At 36.2% G+C, this 21,448-nt stretch overlaps 1 protein-coding gene across 5 annotated transcripts in view; it reads left to right on the top strand.

The window, feature by feature from the left end:
- Window positions 1-6,290, top strand: part of LOC127845307 (phospholipase A2 group XV-like) — a 62,317-nt gene extending 56,027 nt beyond the window's left edge. For 3 of the 5 annotated variants that reach the window (XM_052376136.1, XM_052376138.1, XM_052376135.1), the window contains exons 3-7: window positions 638-756; window positions 1,149-1,247; window positions 2,178-2,405; window positions 3,968-4,159; window positions 5,681-6,290. In XM_052376136.1, the coding sequence (XP_052232096.1) occupies window positions 638-756; window positions 1,149-1,247; window positions 2,178-2,405; window positions 3,968-4,159; window positions 5,681-6,006 (964 nt within the window). In that variant the 3' untranslated portion in view covers window positions 6,007-6,290. The remainder of the gene's footprint in view (window positions 1-637; window positions 757-1,148; window positions 1,248-2,177; window positions 2,406-3,967; window positions 4,160-5,680) is intronic. The other 2 variants (XM_052376140.1, XM_052376139.1) reach the window with 2 other exon arrangements.
- Window positions 6,291-21,448: the final 15,158 nt, after the last annotated feature.

Here is a 21,448-nt window from a genome sequence, read left to right as displayed (position 1 = left end):
TAACCATGATACACTCCGTACAATTTAATGATGTACATGAAATGTGGATTGATTGTTTTTATTGTGTTGTTGTTTTTAGCTTTTAAAGCACTTTAACGTATTGCAATGTATTTGTTATTAATTGGCTGTATTGTGCAACACTTGACACCAACATGCAATTCACGGATCGGAGGATTGCCACGAAAAGTTAAAAAAACATGCGCAGCAATTGTTTAATCACATGCATAACCACAATCGATTTATACAATATACAAACTAAATACAAGTGTTCTTTTTTATATAAAAAAAAGCTTATCCCCTTAATAGCCGATGACCAAGTGCGATTATTGGATGATATAGCAGATAAATGGGCGGCGCTCTGGTAAAACTGGGCTTACTGCATGAGCGTAAAGTGTTTTCCCAGTAGCCTGTGTAATTCGCACACAACAGGATTTTTGTTTGGTAGAGACGTCCGCTACAAGAAATATTTCATAAAAGCGGCAAGTGTCTTCCCTGATAAGCCTGCGCGGACTGCACAAACTAATCTGGGACGACACTTTACGAACATGCTTAAAGCAAAGTTTTCCAAAAAAAGAGGCTCAAATAATCTTTGAGAGACATTATAGAAACGTCCATAAAACGTGTTGATTGGTTCCAGGCTTGAGTATGACAACGTTACGAGGACCACCAAGAACTCTCCGGGAGTGGAAACCATGATCCCAGGCTTTGGCACTACTGAAACTGTGGAGTATCTGGACAGTGTAAAAATCCCTCTGAGTAGGTCATCTCCCTAACGAAAACCGTAGTTTAATAAATAGTTTGTATTTAATATCCATAATTTCAATTTGTTTCAACATTTTAAAGCAACCAACAGAGGAGCGAGATAAATACGTGTCGAGCAAGCGCATCTAACGGACAAAATTTACCATGCATATCTTTGGTCTACTTATGTCCAATCTTTAATAAATAACGTTACAAATGATGATTATTGCTATTCACATTAATCATTATCGGGTATATACATGTATTGTTTATAATGCATGTACATCGCATCCTTTGCAGCCAAATAAATTAGTATAATTATATCTTGTGATAATTGCCATATATTGTGACCATACTTGGGCATGCTTTTGTAAATTTTACACGCATTATTGCTGCTTTCTATTCAGCAAAGTACTTCAACGACATTGTACAGGCCATGGTAGAATGGGGATACAAGAGGAACGTTTCGGTGTTTGGAGCTCCGTACGACTTCAGAAAAGCGCCTAGTAAGAAGAAGTTCAGATTCTGATTCTGTACACAAAACATTCGACCAGAAAACGTTCGACTTACCCGTAATGTTGTTTATATGGAATCTTTCCGCCCTAGATACAAAACCGCATTGAATTCGTTTAAACACATTTTGTTCATTTTGTTTTTTGAATATCAAGTACTGATTCCGGAAAAAAATCGAGCCCTTGAAAGTTTAAAAACTAAATTCATACCAATTCTTGTCGAACATAAACGTAAATAAAAATTTAGATTATAATCGATATAGTTGTCAATTATTTATTTCAACCAATAAATTAAACGTCATTTTCGTTCACACTCATTATGGACTGATGCCATTGTAATTCACATTAAATGTTTTCCGAAGGTCATGCATGTGATATAAATATTGATAACGGAATACAATGCGTGTAATACATGGAACAAACTCGGATGGGAGCCTGGCTCGGGAAAGGGGATTTAACTCATTTATGCCTATTGGACTGTCCCATCCTTCAAAATTGGATCAATTTATTTCCAAAATTAGGGATGCCTAGTATATATATTTCTATATTAAGAATATTTCTTACAGAAATTCCTTAAAGCAAACAGAGCAGACCCTGATGAGACGCCGCATCATGCGGCGTCTCATCTGGGTCAACGCTGTTTTCCAAGGCCTTTTTTCTAGACGTAAGGCATAAAAAGGGCTTAATGCATGTGCGTACGGTGTCTCCCATGATTAGCATGGCAGTCCGCACATGTTTATCAGGGATGACACTTTCCCCGTTTACGTTATTTTTCGTTTAAAGGAAGTCTCTTCTTTACAAAAATCCAGTAAATTGGGAAAGTGTCGTTCTTGATTAGCCTGTGCAGACTGCACATGCATTAAGTCCCGTTTTCCCAGAGCCAGACTTATTTAAATTGAAAAACATTCAATATGTGTAACGCAGATGAACTGAACGGTTATCTGACCGCCCTCCAGCAGTTGATAGAGAGGGCGTACTACAACAACAACCACCAGCGGGTTTACATGATAACCCACAGCATGGGCAGCCCTGTCACCCTGTACTTACTGAATCACATGACTCAGGCGTGGAAGGACAAGTTTATTATGGGCTTTATCTCACTGGCCGGGGTCTGGGGCGGCGCACTCAAACCGATTCGTCTGATGATAACCGGTAGAGTGGACGTTTCTGACAAATAATTTATTACAATCACGAACCGTTGTACTTAAAATGGAAAAAATTAATATACATGTATATTCTTCGTTTTACAATCTCAACAACCGTTATTATTAGTTTCCTTATGTTACTACAGTAACACTATACTGACAGGGATCACGTGTACGTCATATGTCAATAATAACCGAGCCACTATGATAAGCGGGCACTGGACCTGTTTTCCCCAACCGATTCTTAGACTCCAGTTTCAACATAAAGAATATTCTGAAAACGTTTATGTAATATAACAATTAAAAGTCACATAATGGTCATAAAGTCAAGTGTGGCAGTTAGCACCTTTAATTGTATTATTATTTGTTAAAAAGCAGTATGGTAATGATATAAGCAGCATTGTATCCTGTATATATGAGTCGCATTTTGAGAAAACTGTGCATAATGCATGTGCGTAAAGTGTCGTCCAAGATTATCCTGTGCAGTCCTCTAATCAGGGACGACACTTTCCGCTTGTATGACATTTTTCGTTGAAATGAAGTCTTTTCTTAGCAAAAATCCAATTTAGGCGGAAAGTGTCGTCCCTGATTAGCCTGTGCGGACTGCACAGGCTAATCTAGGACGACACTTTACGCACATGCATTATGACAGTTTTCTCAGAACACGACTAATTTATTATTCTTAAACAAATAACTGGTTGATGAGTACCGGCCTAGGTTTCGCCTACAGACATAGAATGCCTCTATTATCATGGTGCAGGATCAACGGGTTCACAAGGGTTTACACGCGGGCAGGACAGAATGTGAACATACCTTTAAGAAGATTAGTTTTGCCAATATCTCAAGTTATTGAAATGCATTTGCAAAAATCTTACAACATAAAAGACAGTTTCTCTAGCAGTGGGATATCTTAAGAGCTAAGAGTAAATCCTTGAATACATCTGAAATCGGTGAAAACAATTCACATTGCGTGGAGCATAACCGTGGTCATGAATGTTGTACACATTGAATTTTCGGCTTAATAATTTTTTTTTATTATTTAAACCTATTTATTTAAGCTCGATTGCGTAACAAGCCTAAGTTTATATGAAACGCTCTCGAGTCCGTTTCCTTGGTGTCTATGGGGAAGATCTAAAGAACGCTCCCACAGTGGGGATCGAAGCCGTGACCTCCCGATCGCTAGGCGGACACCATATCCACTACGCCACGGCGATCTTACTACGCCACGGCGATCTTTACTACTTCGGATTTCACATTGCCAAAAGCAGCCTTAAAACTGTGTTTTATGCACTAGGTGAAATTCTGAAGAAAATATGTTTGAAACAGCTATTTCAAAAGCTAGTTAGCACTACTTACCGGTATGTTTACATCCATGTACGTGTAAATGTGAACCACACGAAGCGACGAGATCCTGTACCCAATTATAACAGTCAAGATTATGAGCTCGTAAAATAACGACGTAATAAACACTGTTACCTTCAATTTTGTTGAGCCTTGTTGCTGTTCTATACATTGTTTACCATTAATAGTGTATTACTGCACAATCGAAAGTCTCAAATTGTTGTACAGGTGACAATCTGCACATTCCGCTGATAAGCCCTCTGAAAGCTCGCCGTATGCAGCGGAGCATGACAAGTACCGCCTGGCTCATGCCCTCTGATGAGTTCTGGAAGCCCGATGAGGTGCTGGTAGTCTCCCCTGCCCGAAACTACACGGTCAGAGATTACAAGCAGCTCTTCAAGGATATTGACTATGAGACTGGTAGGTTTACATTTCGCCCCTTTGGTGCAAAAAGGTATCACGTGCCTTCTAATTTAAATGCCACATGGTACCTTCTTGCACCAATGGGGCGATTTGCTCAATAATAGCTCTTTCATCGCGTGAGGTAGAATGCTTTTATGACAGTAGAATAGACGGAACGATGTCATTAAAATAAAGACATTCTTAAACGAGAACTTGCAACAACAAAACAACAAGTACAAGCATGTGAGTCTTTTCAATAATTAAATGATTCTAATCATTACTAAAATTATGCTTTGTCGTAAGCTGGTTTCATCTTGTTTGGGAACCCCAGCTATATACTTAATGAAGTGTAACTGTCATCGTCTCTTGAAATCCGCCTACGTAAAGTATGTAAAAAATGATCAATTGTTCGCACCCTTATGCTGCTACTCTAGTCGGAAGTGAAATATCTTTTGAAAATGTATTTATTTGTCACTAACCGATAACAAATAAAGTCAATAGAGACAATCTATTTGGATTTGTCATATTATAGGAAATGTACATGAAACTGTTAAACTTTCTCCTTCTCTTTAATATCATAGACGTATGTCTCGTCTGGCCGTATCCCTTCTTATAATAACGCTCGATTGGCCATTGTCGACCAAGTACTGTTTAAAGGTACCACGTGTACTCTTAAGTATACTACAAAGTACCCGGGGTACGGAAATAGACTAAAAAGTACCCCGAGGTATTCTCCTTCTCTTTAATATCATAGACGTATTCCTCGTCTGGCCGTATCCCTTCTTATAATAACGCTCGATTGGCCATTGTCGACCAAGTACTGTTTAAAGGTACCACGTGTACTCTTAAGTATACTACAAAGTACCCGGGGTACGGAAATAGACTAAAAAGTACCCCGGAGTATGGTTAGGTGCCTTTAAGTGTATTTTTCGTACATTATAGTATACTTAAAGGGGCATTTTCACGCTTTGGTAAATCGAAAAAATTTAATAAAATTGTTTCAGATTCGCAAATTTTCCTTGAAGTTATGATATGTGTCAGGAAACAGAAACACTGAACATTTCCCATGCTCTAAAATATCCATTATGTACTTCTTTTGACGATTTAAAACCCGGAAAATTATAAAGCGTTGCAACGCGAAACGATTGAATAATTTGGAAAATTATGTTGTAGTCGTTGTATATTTTGATACTACGCGGATTGCATATATAAAGTAAAATATACATTTGTCATGGTATGAGAGTGGATGGTCTAGTGGATAGAGTGGTAGACTTTTGCTCCATGGCTCCAGGGGTCAGTGGTTCGAGCCCCGTTGAGGGTTACTTTTTGTAATTCTTTAATTGAATTCTTGTTTTTTTTAATGGAGATTTTTAGACTCAATGTTAACATATATCAATATTAAGCATTAAATGAAAAACTTCAATACATGCCCAAATCTGTGAAAATGCCCCTTTAAGTGTACATGTAAGTAGTACCTGGGCCGACGACGACATATTGAGCAATAAAAAACAACCACTTAGTGTTTCCTTACATATGTAGGTTACATGACGTGGGAAGACACTAAGGGTCTGGTCAACCCTCTTCAGGCCCCGCAGGTTGAAATGCATTGCTTACACGGCGTGGATTTTCCTACGGCCGGTAGGTTCTTGTATGATAAAAGCACGTGGCTAAAGAAGAATCCAAAATATGTGAAGGACAACGGAGACGGCACCGTGAACATTCGCAGCCTCCTCGGCTGTCTTCGTTTGCGAGACCAACAGAATCAGACGGTTTACCACAAAACCTTCCACGGTGTCGAACATTTGGCCATACTGCACCACAAAGACGTGATTGCTTATATAAAGGGCGTTCTTATAAAGAAATGAAGATGACGAACGATTCATAGCGCACATTGATGTATGGAGGAATATTTGAAGGGCAATACATATGACGAAACGATGCTCGACCTTTGATAACATTACTATTTAGAATGTTTAAAACAGATTTTAAAGTTCAGTTGGAATAATGCTAGTTTTACTTTCTACGAACAATTGCACAAACCTTTTAAACAGCGGTTAACCACAAATCGGATGTAAATGTTTGCGATAGGTTGACTTGTTGATATACATTTGTATAAAACTTAGTAAAATATAAATAGCATCAATAGATATGGTAAGTGAGTATTTTTTAAGAAAAAAACACAATACAAATCAAAAAATAATTCTTGTAAAATTCAAACTAACGCATACAAACATCGCACACTTTCATGAGTAATGTACAAAATTACAGAGCCAAATACATCGGAACAAAATATTTATTGTAACTTCAAGATCACCTGAAGTATTCTGACTTAAAAATCATATTTTGTAAAGGAATACCGTATAATAACATTGAAATAATTTTTTTTTTATATATATTTAGAGGTAAAAAACGATGACTTTGATGATCGGGAGTTTCCGTAATGCGTTCGGCAATTTCCGCCGCTATTTTCCCCGATGACGTTGTCGGGCACCACTGCGCATGATCCAGAACGACCTCCAGTGTTAGTTTAAACCAATTTATTTTAGCTCGATTGCATAGAAAGTAATTCCTACTTATTTTAAATGCTCTCGAGTCCGTTTCCTGGGCCTAGAACCAGTACTTGGTGTCTATATGGGAGATCGAAAGAACGCTCCCACAGCGGGATCGAACCCGTGACCTCCCGGTCGCTGGGCGGACACCATATCCATCCATTAAACCACGGCGACCTTAATACTAACAGAAAGAGACGACATGGTGGCACCATCGTGTTTATTAACCAGACTGCCATCTGCCACCCAGTGTGGTTAATGACTCCATTGTTATAGATCGTCCCAGAATTTAGTCATTACCCAATTATCTCCCCTGAAAACTCTCCGCGTCCGCCATTACACTACTGCCTTACAGGTAACGCATGCGCAATTAATTTCCTTCTATATTACATATTAAATAGTTGAAGTTCGATATCAATTTTTACCATGATCAAGCAATGACCCACTATATCATCATACATCATTGGATAAATGCATAATCTTTTTAACAAATGGATGTCATTAAATTCTATAGGTTGTAACTCAAAATATTCACCTTAGAATAGGCACACCGGTTTTGACAGCTGTGCATGCGACCATTTTGGGCTCAAATAGTATGACCTACTTTCATAGCCGGGAACCATCAACAGAAAAAGAAGAGCACAACAATGGCTTTTTTTTCTTATTGCTTACAAATATACCTTCAAGTTGATACCAAAACTAACCATTTGCAATGTATTTTACAATTCCTAGGCAGCATGCACTCAACAATGTGTGCTAAGTATCAAACTGACTGCATGTAAATGTAACCCTAAAAACAGGAGTTCCGGTTTGGGGGTTATGTGACCTACAACCGGTAACATATATAAGAGAGCACCGATAATTCAACGGATGAATTTCTTTCATTTTGTAAAACGTTTTTGTTTGTCATGCAAATTTTATGAAATAAAGTGTTTTTGCTAGGGGAGATGTTAAGCTAGTGTTAAGCTAGTATTATAACAGAAAAATGTTTGAAAAACATGCATTTTTGAAGGTATTTGTCTAGGAAAATAAACAAGTTGACATATTAAAAAAACATTTAATTAAATTAAATGCAATATTTATCATTTGATTATTTGAATCAATCTTAAAATCGTGTAAGCCTTTGCATTCCAGTGTTTAATTGCCCCTTTGTTCTGCATAAACCGATCAGATATTATCTATACTTAACTAACAACATGGTGTCATAAACCACACTGGGTGGAAGATGACAGTCTGGTCATTAAACACGATGGTGCCACCATGTCGTCTCTTTCTGTTAGTATTAAGAAGTCATTTGGTTGAATAATTTACCTCCGGCATACTTAACAGTTGCGTACATTAGATATGTTACATATTGTACAAATTAAAAGTTATGCCCAATATTGAATATCAAAAATTGTACACCGTAAAGATACTAGCCCGTTTAATTTATGAAAAAAAAGTATTAAATAATTATAAAATTTACGTAAAAACATTTAACGTATTTAGCGGGTATCAGTTAATTAAAACTACGTCATTCTGTATGAAGATTTTATGTTACGGCAATGCACGAACGACATCATAAAAACAAGAATTTACATTTGACACCAACGGGAGTAAATAATGTTTAAAAAAAATATGTATAAAGATAGATGTGTGTTAAATTGTTAGATATTTGTCACTCATACTCACTAGTACCGAGTTTTCAATATACATGTATACACAGTTTTATTTGCATCATGTGAAGTTGTGTTCTTCAGTTTTATGTTAACACCGTCATTCTCTGTACAAACCCCGGTGCGGTATCCGGACAAACGGCATCCGGACAATCGGCACCCAGTGTTTTGTTTTTTTTGCATATGCGGACAGTCGGCACCCTGTAAATTTGTCGACCCGGACAATCGGCACCCGATTTAATTGTATACCCGGACAAACGGCACCCGATTAACTGCAATCGATAAAGCCCGTCAGCACCTTGTTGAACTAATTATGTTATCAAACCAAGTCCAAGTTCAAAATGATATTGCATAAAATTAATAGAACGTTACAGCACAATAAATAATAGTGACATAATATAAGTGTGGATTGATTAACGTTATCTGCTTATTTGTTTAATGACACCTCTAAACAATTTACAAATATCAAAGACAATTGAGCTGAAAAGAATTAACAGGTCAAAAGAGTTAGTTAAAATGTGGTAATTGACTTATTATCTGCAACTCATCTTGTTACCAGTTGTTTATAAAAAATATATACTATATTCGATATTTTACCGAGCGGAACTGTCTTTTTATTAATTCATGATTCTCTTTTAAATTACGCAACATTTTCGTAAGATTAATACATTTAAATCAACAATATTTGTTGTGACTACATTGTTGAAGTGTTCATTTGAACGGTTAGTTTGGACGTGCAATAACAAAACAGCTAAAAAATAATTCAGTAATATTTTATTTACTAGGTTACTCAGTTTTATTTAACTTTTTTCCAAATTGTTAAAACTTCTGATAGCAGGAAAAAAATGATTCCTCAGTACAGTGAATTGCAATGTTATAGTGGGAACAATATTTGATTAACTCAAATTTGACTCAATCAACACTTGAGTCAAATCAATCAATGTTGTTTGCACAGGTAATTATTGCCCAATCATACTGCTATGAATGAATGGACATTAACACCTACATAATATATACACTGTGAATGAACAAAAACTGTCACGTGACCACAAACGTCAACGTCAGTAGTCATTTTATGACAACAAACAGCCGCGCAAGGTAGGTTTTTTCCAATCTCTTTGCTGATCATCCTCTGACTTTCATACGACCTAGTGCAGGCAATATGGCATGCATAAAGCTTTCGATCGGTATATTACGCGTTTTGTGTGTTGCTCTGGTTTTCGAGAACACTTCGGCGCAAATTTCCTTTTAAGAAGCAAACGTCAGTAATAAAATTACAAAGAGTCAGTGTTCTCGAAAATTAACGATCACAGAACTGTCTATGCTTTACCGGACGAACATATATTACATATGTCTATGCATAAACAAACACAAATATCTACCAGATATTGAATTAACGTTTAAAGAGTGAAAACAAATATGGCAAACGTCAGTAGTACGTTTAGGAATGGCAAACGTCAGTAGCAAAAATATGCAAACGGCAGTAGCCGAATAAATGCAATTTAATTTAATGACAAACATGTGAAACAATATAATTTATGCTAATTTAGATTTAAATTAGATATAACTAGTTAAGATTGATGTCATAAATTAATGCACGACATATATAAATTCTGCAACAACAAAATTGAACTAATGTTTAAGTGATATTATGTGCATCTAACAGTTTTTAGGTGTCTATCGCAACCGTTGTTTATTTTTGGTGTTTTTGACGATGCGAACAGCATCGTCCAAGGTATCATAACCATGATTTTTTTGTCACAATGGCAACCTATGTAAAAGACCGAGCCAGTCCGATTGAGATAACTCGATTTTTCAGTTACTTCCCTTTTGCATTCGCCACTGCGTAGGAGATTGCTCGTCATTGATAACATTCTCCTAGCAGAGTTGTCGTTCGTGTTTCAACATTCAACAATGGCCGCCACCATGAGAGTCTCGATTCAAAACTTTCTTACTGCATAAATTGGCTTGTTTCGCTATTTAGAAGCTGTCATTTAGGATATATGAATTATTTATTTACTAAATCTCCGCTTATGACAACAATAGTTGGAATTCGAAGGATATATACTCGATGTGAATGAAGGACTTTCTGGATCGTAACATCTTGACACGGCAAAACTGGCATACTGGTATTTTTAGTTATCAATATAAGTCACATTGTGCTTTGTAAATTGTATTCGAGCATTTTGCGACTTATTGAATGACTATGATACCCGATATCAACATTTCATCGGGGATTTGCAGATCACCAAGCTGTCCTGAAATTCAAAATTGATTTCAAACTCTTTACTGGTTTGTATACTCTTTCTTAGTGTTAGTACTTTTTATCATTTTAAAGTTAAATGAACTGTGTCACAGTTAAAGAAACATTAAGGCGGTTGTGGCCAGTTTGGATCTAGATCAGCCTGCAGTCGCTTGAAAGCCGTTTGCTTAAAAGCGTTTTTCTGACAATAACAAATAATTTAATTGGATACTGATTTGACTGCGCTTTTCCTGTGACCAGGCTCAAATAATAGAATTGTCATTACTCAAATTATTTATTTCGAACATTAATCAATTGTTTTTCTTGTACCTCGGGATCAATGACTCCAGCACTTTCCTGTTGAGAATTGAATACTGCTAAAGGCGATGCTAGGGGGCGTGAGAGATGTTGCACCTTCCAGTATCGCTCGATTGTTCATTGTCGGCTCGGGTACTACGTTCATGTACCCCGGGCACTCTTAAGTATACTTACATGTATCCCGGGTACGGTAAATATACTAAAATGTACCCGGGAAATTTAACCCTAAATCAGTAGTTGTCGACTATTTTTTGTAATAATTATATATACACATCAGGGCTTAACACTAACTTTTTTTCAACTAGCCCGTTCGGGCTAGTAAATGCAGAACCTACTATCCCTGACCAATCTTTCATGTGCCCTGACCCAAGTATTATAAAAACCTTTATATTTATCATTCAACTTGTATTTTCTTGTGCTTGGAGATGCGCAATTATGATTAAATCATTCTTATTAGCTTGCCTTACTAATGCTATTGAATTCAATATTCATCTATTTAAGACATCTATACGCAATCTTCACGCCATTTCTGGAGAAATTTTCTTGTTTTTTTTTATTTCCTCATACTTTCTCTTACTTTCCTCCTTCCCTTTTCTTTTCGTATCCGAGGAACCCCCATCCCCACCCGTAAAGCCAAACTTAAACAACAACATGAACGTTAAAAACTTTTTTACATAGATTGCCCGGTTACCGTCTTACAAGAAATGGTAAGTGAATCTTAGCAAAATAACGTGTTACGGTAGTTGTAACAATTGTACAGGGTTAACTCTCTACTAAAAGCCGGGATCGACCATTAATATTAGTTTTGCTAATTGAATTGCGTAAAAAATATTGTAAAAACACTTCTAATCTAAATTAAGTCTCTATCTTCCTCTAAATGGATTTATTAATCGTCTAAAGGATGGAATAACTTTTCCATAATGACAACAAATTCAAATTATTTAAAATTTATGAATAACTATTAATTTTATAGTTACTTTGTGTTAATGTCGAGTTTTATACCTTCATCATTCCGGACGATCCTGGGCGATCCCGGCTTTTAGTTTCGAACGTAGAAAACATGTCACTTCGAGGAAACCAATCAAAACGTGTCTAGCGGCATTCCGTATAAAAATAGGTACTGACGTGTTTTACCAGGAAAACCGCCGGGGATTTTCTGAATTGTCTTTTTGATTGCAATCAGGGGGTTCCGAATCTATTTCGAGATACGATCCGTTTGTTGTCTCCGAACTCACTCTTGGATTTAATTGTCAACTGATCGTACTGTATTAAGATTTTTGCATCTTTGAAAAGCTTATTTAAAACGCAGTTTATTGATATAGAACATATAATCCCGCCCAAAATACACACGACCGGTCGGGCATGTTCCTGGGACATTGGCTAGCCCGGACCGAGGTACAGGCAGTGAATGTCGTTCGGACATGCCTTAGTGTTAAGCCCTGCACATTTATGTCAATTTTCTGTAGAATGGCCTCTATATTATCGGAACACATACTCAAAAAGCATGTTGATGCACTGTTTTTTTGAAGTGATGTGTGTTTAAGATAATCTGTTGCGCGTTTTACGACATCGGATTTTGGGCGCTAATACAACTCGGGTACAGTCTAATATGGACCGAGTACAATTACGTTTATTTACCGTACCTGGGGTACATATAAGTATACTTAGAGTACCCAGGGTACATGTAAGTATACTTAAGAGTATCCGGGGTACATGTAAGTAGTACCAGAGCCGACAATGACCAATCGAGCTCCATTATCCCTCATAAACCGACTCAAAAAACCGAGTCGGCAATATTTGACCTAATTTTTGGTTTGGTTGCTCTCGAGGGATCGAAAATTTCAGAATCTTCCTAAAAGCCCTACTGGTTTGATCCCCAGAAGCGACATTGAAAACTAGCATACTTTGTTATCTAAAAGGCTGCTAAACCTGATATAAAATGATAATGTGAATTTTCTCTCACATGATGTTCATCAGTCATATTATATAAAAACTTACAGCAGTAGTAAACAACTGGACAATAATTAATGAACGCATCGTTCATTTGTCTTTGACACTTAGATTTTGACATGGCCTAGAATTAAATATGTGACTGGACTTAACTAGCACTCTTGTAACAGAGCTAAAGTTTAAATGTACAATTGAAGATCACCTAAATCCAGATTTGCTATTATAGACGTGTGGAAAGTTTTAAGGGTGTGACAAGTAAGCAAAAATTGGTCATTACCCAGAGGCCACAACTGATCTATGACTGTATTAAAACAAGAAAAATCAGTGCCTGATTTAGATTTCCTTAGATAGTTCAATAAAAACTAATTTCATAAGCCTGGTAATAGTTTAACGGTAATGCTACCAATGTGTCACACCAGGGCCTTGAATTTGAAATCTAGGACATGCATGGTCATTTCTTCATGAAATCAGGACACAAAATTGTATTTTAAGTCCTTAATTGACCTGGCTATAGTTCTCAGATTATTATAAGCTCAATCAGTATATTTATATCATTATTTATGCTTTGTGTATTGTAAACATATACACAATCATGCAGTTACATGATAGCAATAAATAATATCAAAGCTACCCAAACTATAAAGGTCAAAGCCTATGGTCAAAATGTGAACACATTGAGTGTAATCGCCCTCTCGTGCCAGCAAAAACAACACGTTGACAGGTTGTCATTTTTGACAGTTCTACTTTCACTTTCATTTTGTGATATCAAACTATTAACAATTATGTGGCTGAGAAAAATATCGCCATTGTTTTTTATGCCCCCCGGTAGGGTGGCCTATATCAGTTGAACTGTCAGTCAGTCAGCCAGTGTGTCAGTCTGTCCGTCCGTCCGAAAACTTTAATGGCCATAACTTTTTTAATATTGAACATAGCAACTTGATATTTGGCATACATGTGCATCTCATGGAGCTGCACATTTTCAGTTGTGAAACGTGAAGGTCATCCTTCAAGGTCAAATGTCAAATATAAAGCGTCTGTCTGTCTGTCCAAAAACTTTAACATTGGCCATAACATTTTCAATATTGGCGTGCATGCATATCTCATAGAGCTGCACATATTGATTGGTGAAAGTTCAAGATCATCCTTCAAGGTAAAAGGTCAAATTTTGCAATATTGAAGATAGCAACTCCATATTCGGCATGCATGTGTATGTCATGGAGCTGCACATTTTGAGTGGTGAAAGGTCAAGGTCATCCTTCAAGGTCAAAGGTAAAATATATGGCTTCAAAGCTGCGCAGCAGGGGGCATTGTGTTTCACAAACACAGCTCTTGTTTAATATATTTTCTGCACATTTCTTCAAAACACTTACATCAATACACGATTTTCTTCGTTAATTCAATCATTCCTGACAGACTTGTGTACATATTTCGCTTACATTTTAACGCACGTAGGTAGGACCGCATTACCGCTTCCGAAATGTGTATTCATACTATTGCCTTCGAGGAACTTATCTGATGTTTGTCGGAAAGGGCCGAAAATGTGCGAGTGTGGGTCAAGTTCCCCACAGGTACTACTTTCCCGTTCCCCCAATTTTTTTTCCGTACCTAAAGTTTTTCGTACCCAATTTTTTTGACGTACCCATTTTTTTTCATCCCCAATTTTTTGTTTGTACCCAAAAAATTTTCGGTCCCAATTTTTGTGTTCCCAAATATTTTTTCGTACCAAAATTTGTTTTCATACCCAAATTTTTTTCGAACAATTTTTGTACCAATTTTTTTTCGTACCACCATACACAATTGTGGTGATGTAGATAAACTTAACTTGATGCTTTTATATCCATACTCTCAAAAGCATCGTCACACCAGTACTGTCAGTACTTTGATTACTTCATAAACACGTATATTCGTTAATCAACATATTGAAAAATTATCCCGGAAAGAGAAATATAATGCTGTTGAATATCAACCGTACTTTCGTTTTGACAACTGACGACAGGAATGATTCGATTTACAATCTGAATCTAAATTGAGTTTTACGCAGATTCGTTCATACGACACAAAGACACTATTTTGTTTTACGGATCATTTCGACTAAGAGGACTCACCAGTCACGTAAACTATCGAATATAATATATATTTTTTATAAACAGAACAGAACAGAACAGACAGTTTATTAAGAGTTATACAAATGTACATCGTCTAAATACACAAAATATAATACAAAATATTGTCACGTGTCTATATATTACAACGTATGAGTTATAACAATATACAAAATATAATATAACAATTTGAGACAAAGTATATTTAACAAAGAAGAACGACTTTACATTACCGTAGTTAAATATATATCGTTTTACTAGCAGTAAGGAACTACTTTAGTTTTCGCTGGCATATTATTTGTGATAGAATGTCTTACGGCCAGAGCTTCCTTCATATATTTACACAAATTTATAATTTCAATTTTACAAGTTAAGTTCAATAAAGTATGGAACTTAAAAACTGATGGATTCACATAGTAAACAATTTTTATATATTTTGTCTTAATTGCTGGAAACATTGACATTTACATATAAAGTTGAATTCATCCTCTATGTCCCTTTGATCACAACATTGACAATATCTTTCATTACGGGGAATATTATTACGTGCGTATCTTCCAGTTTGAATACTCAAAGGGTGGGCAGAAGCCCTTAGTTTAACAAAGTATGTACGCAAATTTTTTGGCAGTACATCTAAGTAAGTTTCGTATTCAAGAGTTGTTTTGAATATTCTATACATATCTAAAACAGAAATATCGTTCATATTGCCAAACCATTCTTGTTTAAAAGCATCTACAATTCTACATTTTAATTCACATAAAAACGACTTTGCATTAATCATATTTGCATTTTCGAATATATATGAAAATCCATAATCATTTAATAACATAATATAAACAACTGGTAGCAAGATGCGTTGCAGATAATTGGTCATTAACCACATTTTAACTAACTCTTTTGACCTGTTAATTTTTTCAGCTCAATTCATAATATCACTTTTATAAAATAATATTATTGATTTGTGACTTATACTATTTTACTTGTTTGAACATTACGAAATGATCCTTGGAACAAAATAAGTGTCTTTGTGTCGTATGAAGGAATCTGCATAAAACTCAATTTAGATATACCGATCGAAAGCTATATGCATGCCATATTGCGTGCACTAGGTCGTATGAAAGTCAGAGGATGATCAGCAAAGATATTGGAAAAAAAAACTACCTTGCGCGGCTTTTTGTTGTCATAAAATGACTACTGACGTTAACTTTTGTGGTCACGTGACAGTTTTTGTTCATTCACAGTGATATAGGTGGTTCATAAAGTTTCAAAGTGGTACATAAAAAGACTGGTACATAAGGTATCAGTACCCAATCGAACATCGATCAATTTCAGGTAATAATTGTATCTGTTCATTATGTGTCAATTATAATTGTGTGATTAAATCGTAAATCAATACTTAAAACAATCAAGATACGCCGTCATGTGCGTGTACTTACACAACCCTTCGAAATATATGTCGATCTTTAATATAACAACAGCTGATATCGATTCTTGTGTTATGAACTGAAGCAAGTGGTGCCCTACTACGTCATTTGTTTGAACAAAAATGTCGACTCGATCGCGAAGTGCGAAAATTCGGCATTGTTATTGGCTGTATACTCGCTGAATACGTTGGGTTTAATCGAATAATTGCATGGATATGCATTAAAACATTATAATCTCACATAAAATTGGTATCATTAACGTTTTTAAAACCGAGACAGGTGAGCTTTTAGCTTTTCACGCCTATTGTTATATAAATATAAAAAAAAAGATGCAGTGCATGATATGTGTAAGATTTTAGCAATTTAACATCCTGCCAAGTATATATGAAAGACGTTTTTTATAGTTTATATAAGCAATCTTTGTAGTTTCACAAAATTAAACAACTACAGAATTCTCCAAATTATTCAATCGTTTCGCGTTGCAACGCTTTATAATTTTCGGGTTTTTAAATCATCAAAAGATGCATATAATGGCTATATTGGACCATGGTAAATGTTCAGTTTTACTGTTTCCTCACAAATATCATAACTAAAACGAAAATTTGCGAATCTAAAACCACTTTTTTCAATTTTGTCAATTTACCAAAACCAGAAAAGATCCCTTTAATGTACGGATTTCCTTAAGTTAATCCTCATATTTACATTTATGAGCGGAGCACTGGGAAACCTCGGACGCACGGGCTAATCAGGGAAGAATTTTTCTGCTTGTATAACTTTTTTTTTAATGAAGTAACTTCTAAATGAAAATCCAACTTATAGATAATTTCATTAAGAATGACCATTATTTAGTAACTAAGTAACAACCAAAACCCTTAATACAAATATGCAGAAAAGTGAAGACCAAAATAACAGCCATCAACATCACATTGCACCAGGGGTCACTGTGCAATGGGCAGCTTTAAAATTGTATATAACTGAATTCACATGTTTGTTGAAGTCTATAACATGCTATATTAGGTTTAAGGTTTTAATATATACTATGTTCTAGAAGTTTCCTTTTGTTTCCAAATATTAAAAAATACATCATATTAAAATTATTCAATATTCTACATTCATCGCTGAAAAAGAATTATTGACATTTTAAAGCTGCCTTTTCAAAGATTTTGGCATGTTTTGACGTTTGTAATTAAATGCATTATATCGATAAATGTAAACTTATGATATAAAAAGCTCCAGTAAAAAATCAAGAATAAAATAATATAAAAAAGGAAAGCCTCAGCAGGGCTCGAACCACTGACCCCTGGAGTCCTGGAGTAAAAGTAGTACCCACTTAGACAATTAGACAACTCGGCCATCCTTCCAGATACAATGACTGATGTATTTTAAACTTTATATTAGCTATCCTCGTAAGTTTCACAGAATATTACGACAACAACAGAACTCTCCAAATTATTAATTCGTTTCGCATTGCAACGCTTTATAATTTTCGTTTTTTTTTAAATCGTCACAAGATGCATATAATGGTTATTTTAGAGCATGGCACATGTTCACTTTTACTGTTTACTCACAAATATCATAACTAAAACAAAAATTTGCGAATCTGAAACAACTTTTTTCAATTTTGTCAATTTACCCAAACGTGAAAAGGCCCCTTTAAATGTTTGAAGTGAACATGTTAACAAGCATTGGTCCCACACCAAAGAGGGCGACAATTCATACTTTGGGACATAAAGAACTGCGTGAATGTGAAAATATTCATAAAAGTAAAAGACGACCGGGCGATTTTGTTTTATCTGGTTCAGGTAGCTCATAGCTTTACGGCCGGGCACTATCGGATTGAGGACGGCGTTTATTGATGGAGCGACTTTGAGGCATACACATCGATCTTTGTGCAGAATTCGTCAGGGTCATCGGGTACTACCCGTACAGAAGCTGGACGGCTCCCGGTTTTCGAGTATTGAACACGATTAGTCTATTTTTTTGTAATAAATTTCAGTTGCAAACATGTAAGCCTACAATTCTGCGTTACGACCGTCCGATCACATATAAAGCAAGAGGTTGCAGTGAAATTCGACTACAAACTGTGACCTACAAGTATTATTATTTTTATTTGTAAATAAAATATTGTTTCAACAGATGGGCGAGATAAACACATGCCAAGCGATCGAATCTAAAGAAAAATAAATAAACAAATCAATTAAATTTTATTTCCTTTGGAAAGCTTGTGTCAAATATAAAATAAAGGCTTGATAAATAACATTAATAACTTAATAAATGATAACTATTGCCATTCATCTTTGTCATAATACGGAATTATTTGTTATAAAACGTATTTAAATCGTTACTTTTATCAGCCAAATAAATTACTGTATATTTTACGGAAATTGCTGTAACCATAACGGCCATGGTACGCTGGGGATACGAGAGAACGTTTCGGTGTGTGGGGATCCGCACGACTTCAGAAAGGCGCATAGTAAGAATCAGTTTTTTTGCACTGGTTTATTATATCCTGATTCTTCAAATACATACTGTTTTAAAATATTCGAGGATTAGAAGTTCCTCTGCCTCACAATCTTACCGACCAAGATATACAACCGAATTTTATTCAGTAAGAAAAAACGTGCTGGTGATATATTTGGTAATTCATTGTGTAGTTTGTATACACGCGACAGCATTTGATTCCTCTGCGGGTAAATCGTGTATTTACACTGTTTTCATAACAAGCGTACGATAAACGATCTAACCCATTTATGCCTAGTGGACTCTCCCATCCTTCTATATTGGATCAATTTATTTCCAAAATTAGGGATGTCTAGTAAAGTTATTTCTATATTTAGAATAATTCTTATAGAAATTCCTTTAAACAAACACGCAGACCCAGATGAGACGCCGCATCATCATCTGGGTCTACGCTCTTTGCCAATGCCTTTTTTCTAGACGCTAGGCAAAGATGGGTTAATTACAACATTCGTACCAATCTTTTCCGAACAAAAATATAGATAAATATAAAGATTATAATCGAAACACGTTTCAATAAAATATAAGTCTCTCATTCAAAAAATAAACGAAATTTCCGTTCAGAGCCAATAGTTACGCTCGATTGGTCATTGTTTGCTCGGGTACTACTTAAATGTGCCCCGGTGCTCTTAAGTATACTTAAATGTATCCCGGTACGGTACATACACTGAAACGTACCCGATAATTCTAACGCTAACTTGATCGTTGTCGGCTAATTTTTCGAATTAATTATGTTCATATGTATGCCAATATCTTGTTAAATATCTTGTTATATGAACTCTATATTATCGAAACTCCTACTAAAAAAGCAGGTGAATGCATGCTTTATTTAAAAAGAATGTTGTTTCGTATTCCGTAGCGCGTTTATCGACATCGGATTTTGGGCGGGAATGAAACCTCGGGTACAGTCTAAATAGGCCGGTTACGCGTTAGTCTATTGTCCGTACCCGGGGTACATTTAAGTATGCTTAACAGTACCCGGGGTACATTTAAGTATGCTTAACAGTACCCGGGGTACATTTAAGCAGTACCGAACCGAAAATGACCAATCGAGCATTAGTAACTGATGACAGTGTAAGGCGCGTAAAATAATGTTCGGTGGACATGGGCTAAAAGCTGAATTCAAACATTTGTCATACAGTTTGATAATACAACAGACACCGTGTTACACATTGAACACACAGACACCGTGTTACACATTGAACACACAGACACCGTGTTACACATTGAACACACAGACACCGTGTTACACATTGAGCACACAGACACCGTGTTACACATTGAACACACAGACACCGTGTTACACATTGAACACAATCTCATGTGAGCATCCATCTGGGAAAACGAGGCTGAAGATATGTCCGTAAATTATTATCCAAAATTAGCAAATGCAGCCCATACAGGCTTATCGGAGACGAAACATTCCACTTATTTGTTGTAGTTTTTTCGTTTAAAGGCCTCTTCATAGCAAAAATCCAGTTTCGGCGGAAAGTGTTGTCCCTGATTAGCCTGTGCGGACTGTACTGCCGAATATGGGACGACACTTTACGCACATGTAGTTTTTTCCAGAGCCAGGCTCATATGACGTTTAATATTTGTAACCCATGAGCTGTAAGGGTATTCAACAGCATTTAGTCAAATTATACGATCCATAAGACTTCAAAAACAGTGCTACCCTTCAATTGTGTTGAGCCTTGGTGCTGTTCAATAAATTGTTTACCTTTCATGGTATACGACTACACAAACGCCCTTCTCTAATTGTTGTACAGGCGACAATCTGCGCATTCCGCTGAAAAGCCCTCTGAAAGCTCGCCGTATGCAGCGGAGCATGACAAGTACCGCTTGAGTCATGCCCTATTGTCTACTCAGGGGCGTAGGTAATGGGGAGGCAGGGGAGGCGGCCGCCTCCCTAATATTTCGGCTAGTCGTCGTTATATAAATAAAACGTAAAATCCCCCAAAATCGCCGCCCCAAAACCAGTATTTTTGTAATCACGCGCCGTCAGTGCAGAAGCCACGTGTCCCCTCTCCGTCTGCTCCAAGGTTGCCAATAGTGATGTGTCAATATCCCTTGTTAGGTGTCATAAACCAAGGGCCCGGTTAAATGCCATTGCGTTAATTGTTTTATTGTTCTTTTCCGTGATTGCACTGTCGGTGTTTTGATTACGGGCAGGCTTTACTTTTAATTTTAATTGATCGCTTTAATTCAAAGGTAACTGCCACTTAAAACAATTTTGAGTAAATAAACGCGTGAAAAACATTAATTTGATTGAAAATATTTTTGTTCTCTAAGTATAACAGTTATTATTTAATTAGAAATAATTGAAACACTATCATATACGTAATTGTTTAATGTTCAAAATGAGTATTCATAATCAGCCTCGAAATTTTGCTTTTCGTAAGCGTACATCCGGGAAAAAAGCCAGAAAAGCGTTCATTCCAATCTAGTTGGTTTGATTCGTTCACATGGCTCCAATACGATGAGGTATGTATATTAGAATTAAATTTTAATGTGCTACCGTTCTTACCTTTTATGAACCTAACGTCGATC

This window comes from Dreissena polymorpha, chromosome 9, assembly GCF_020536995.1.
Source record: "Dreissena polymorpha isolate Duluth1 chromosome 9, UMN_Dpol_1.0, whole genome shotgun sequence".
Classification (NCBI taxonomy): domain Eukaryota; kingdom Metazoa; phylum Mollusca; class Bivalvia; order Myida; family Dreissenidae; genus Dreissena; species Dreissena polymorpha.
Note: the sequence above shows the minus strand (reverse complement) of the source record. Positions and strands in the feature narration are given on the sequence as shown.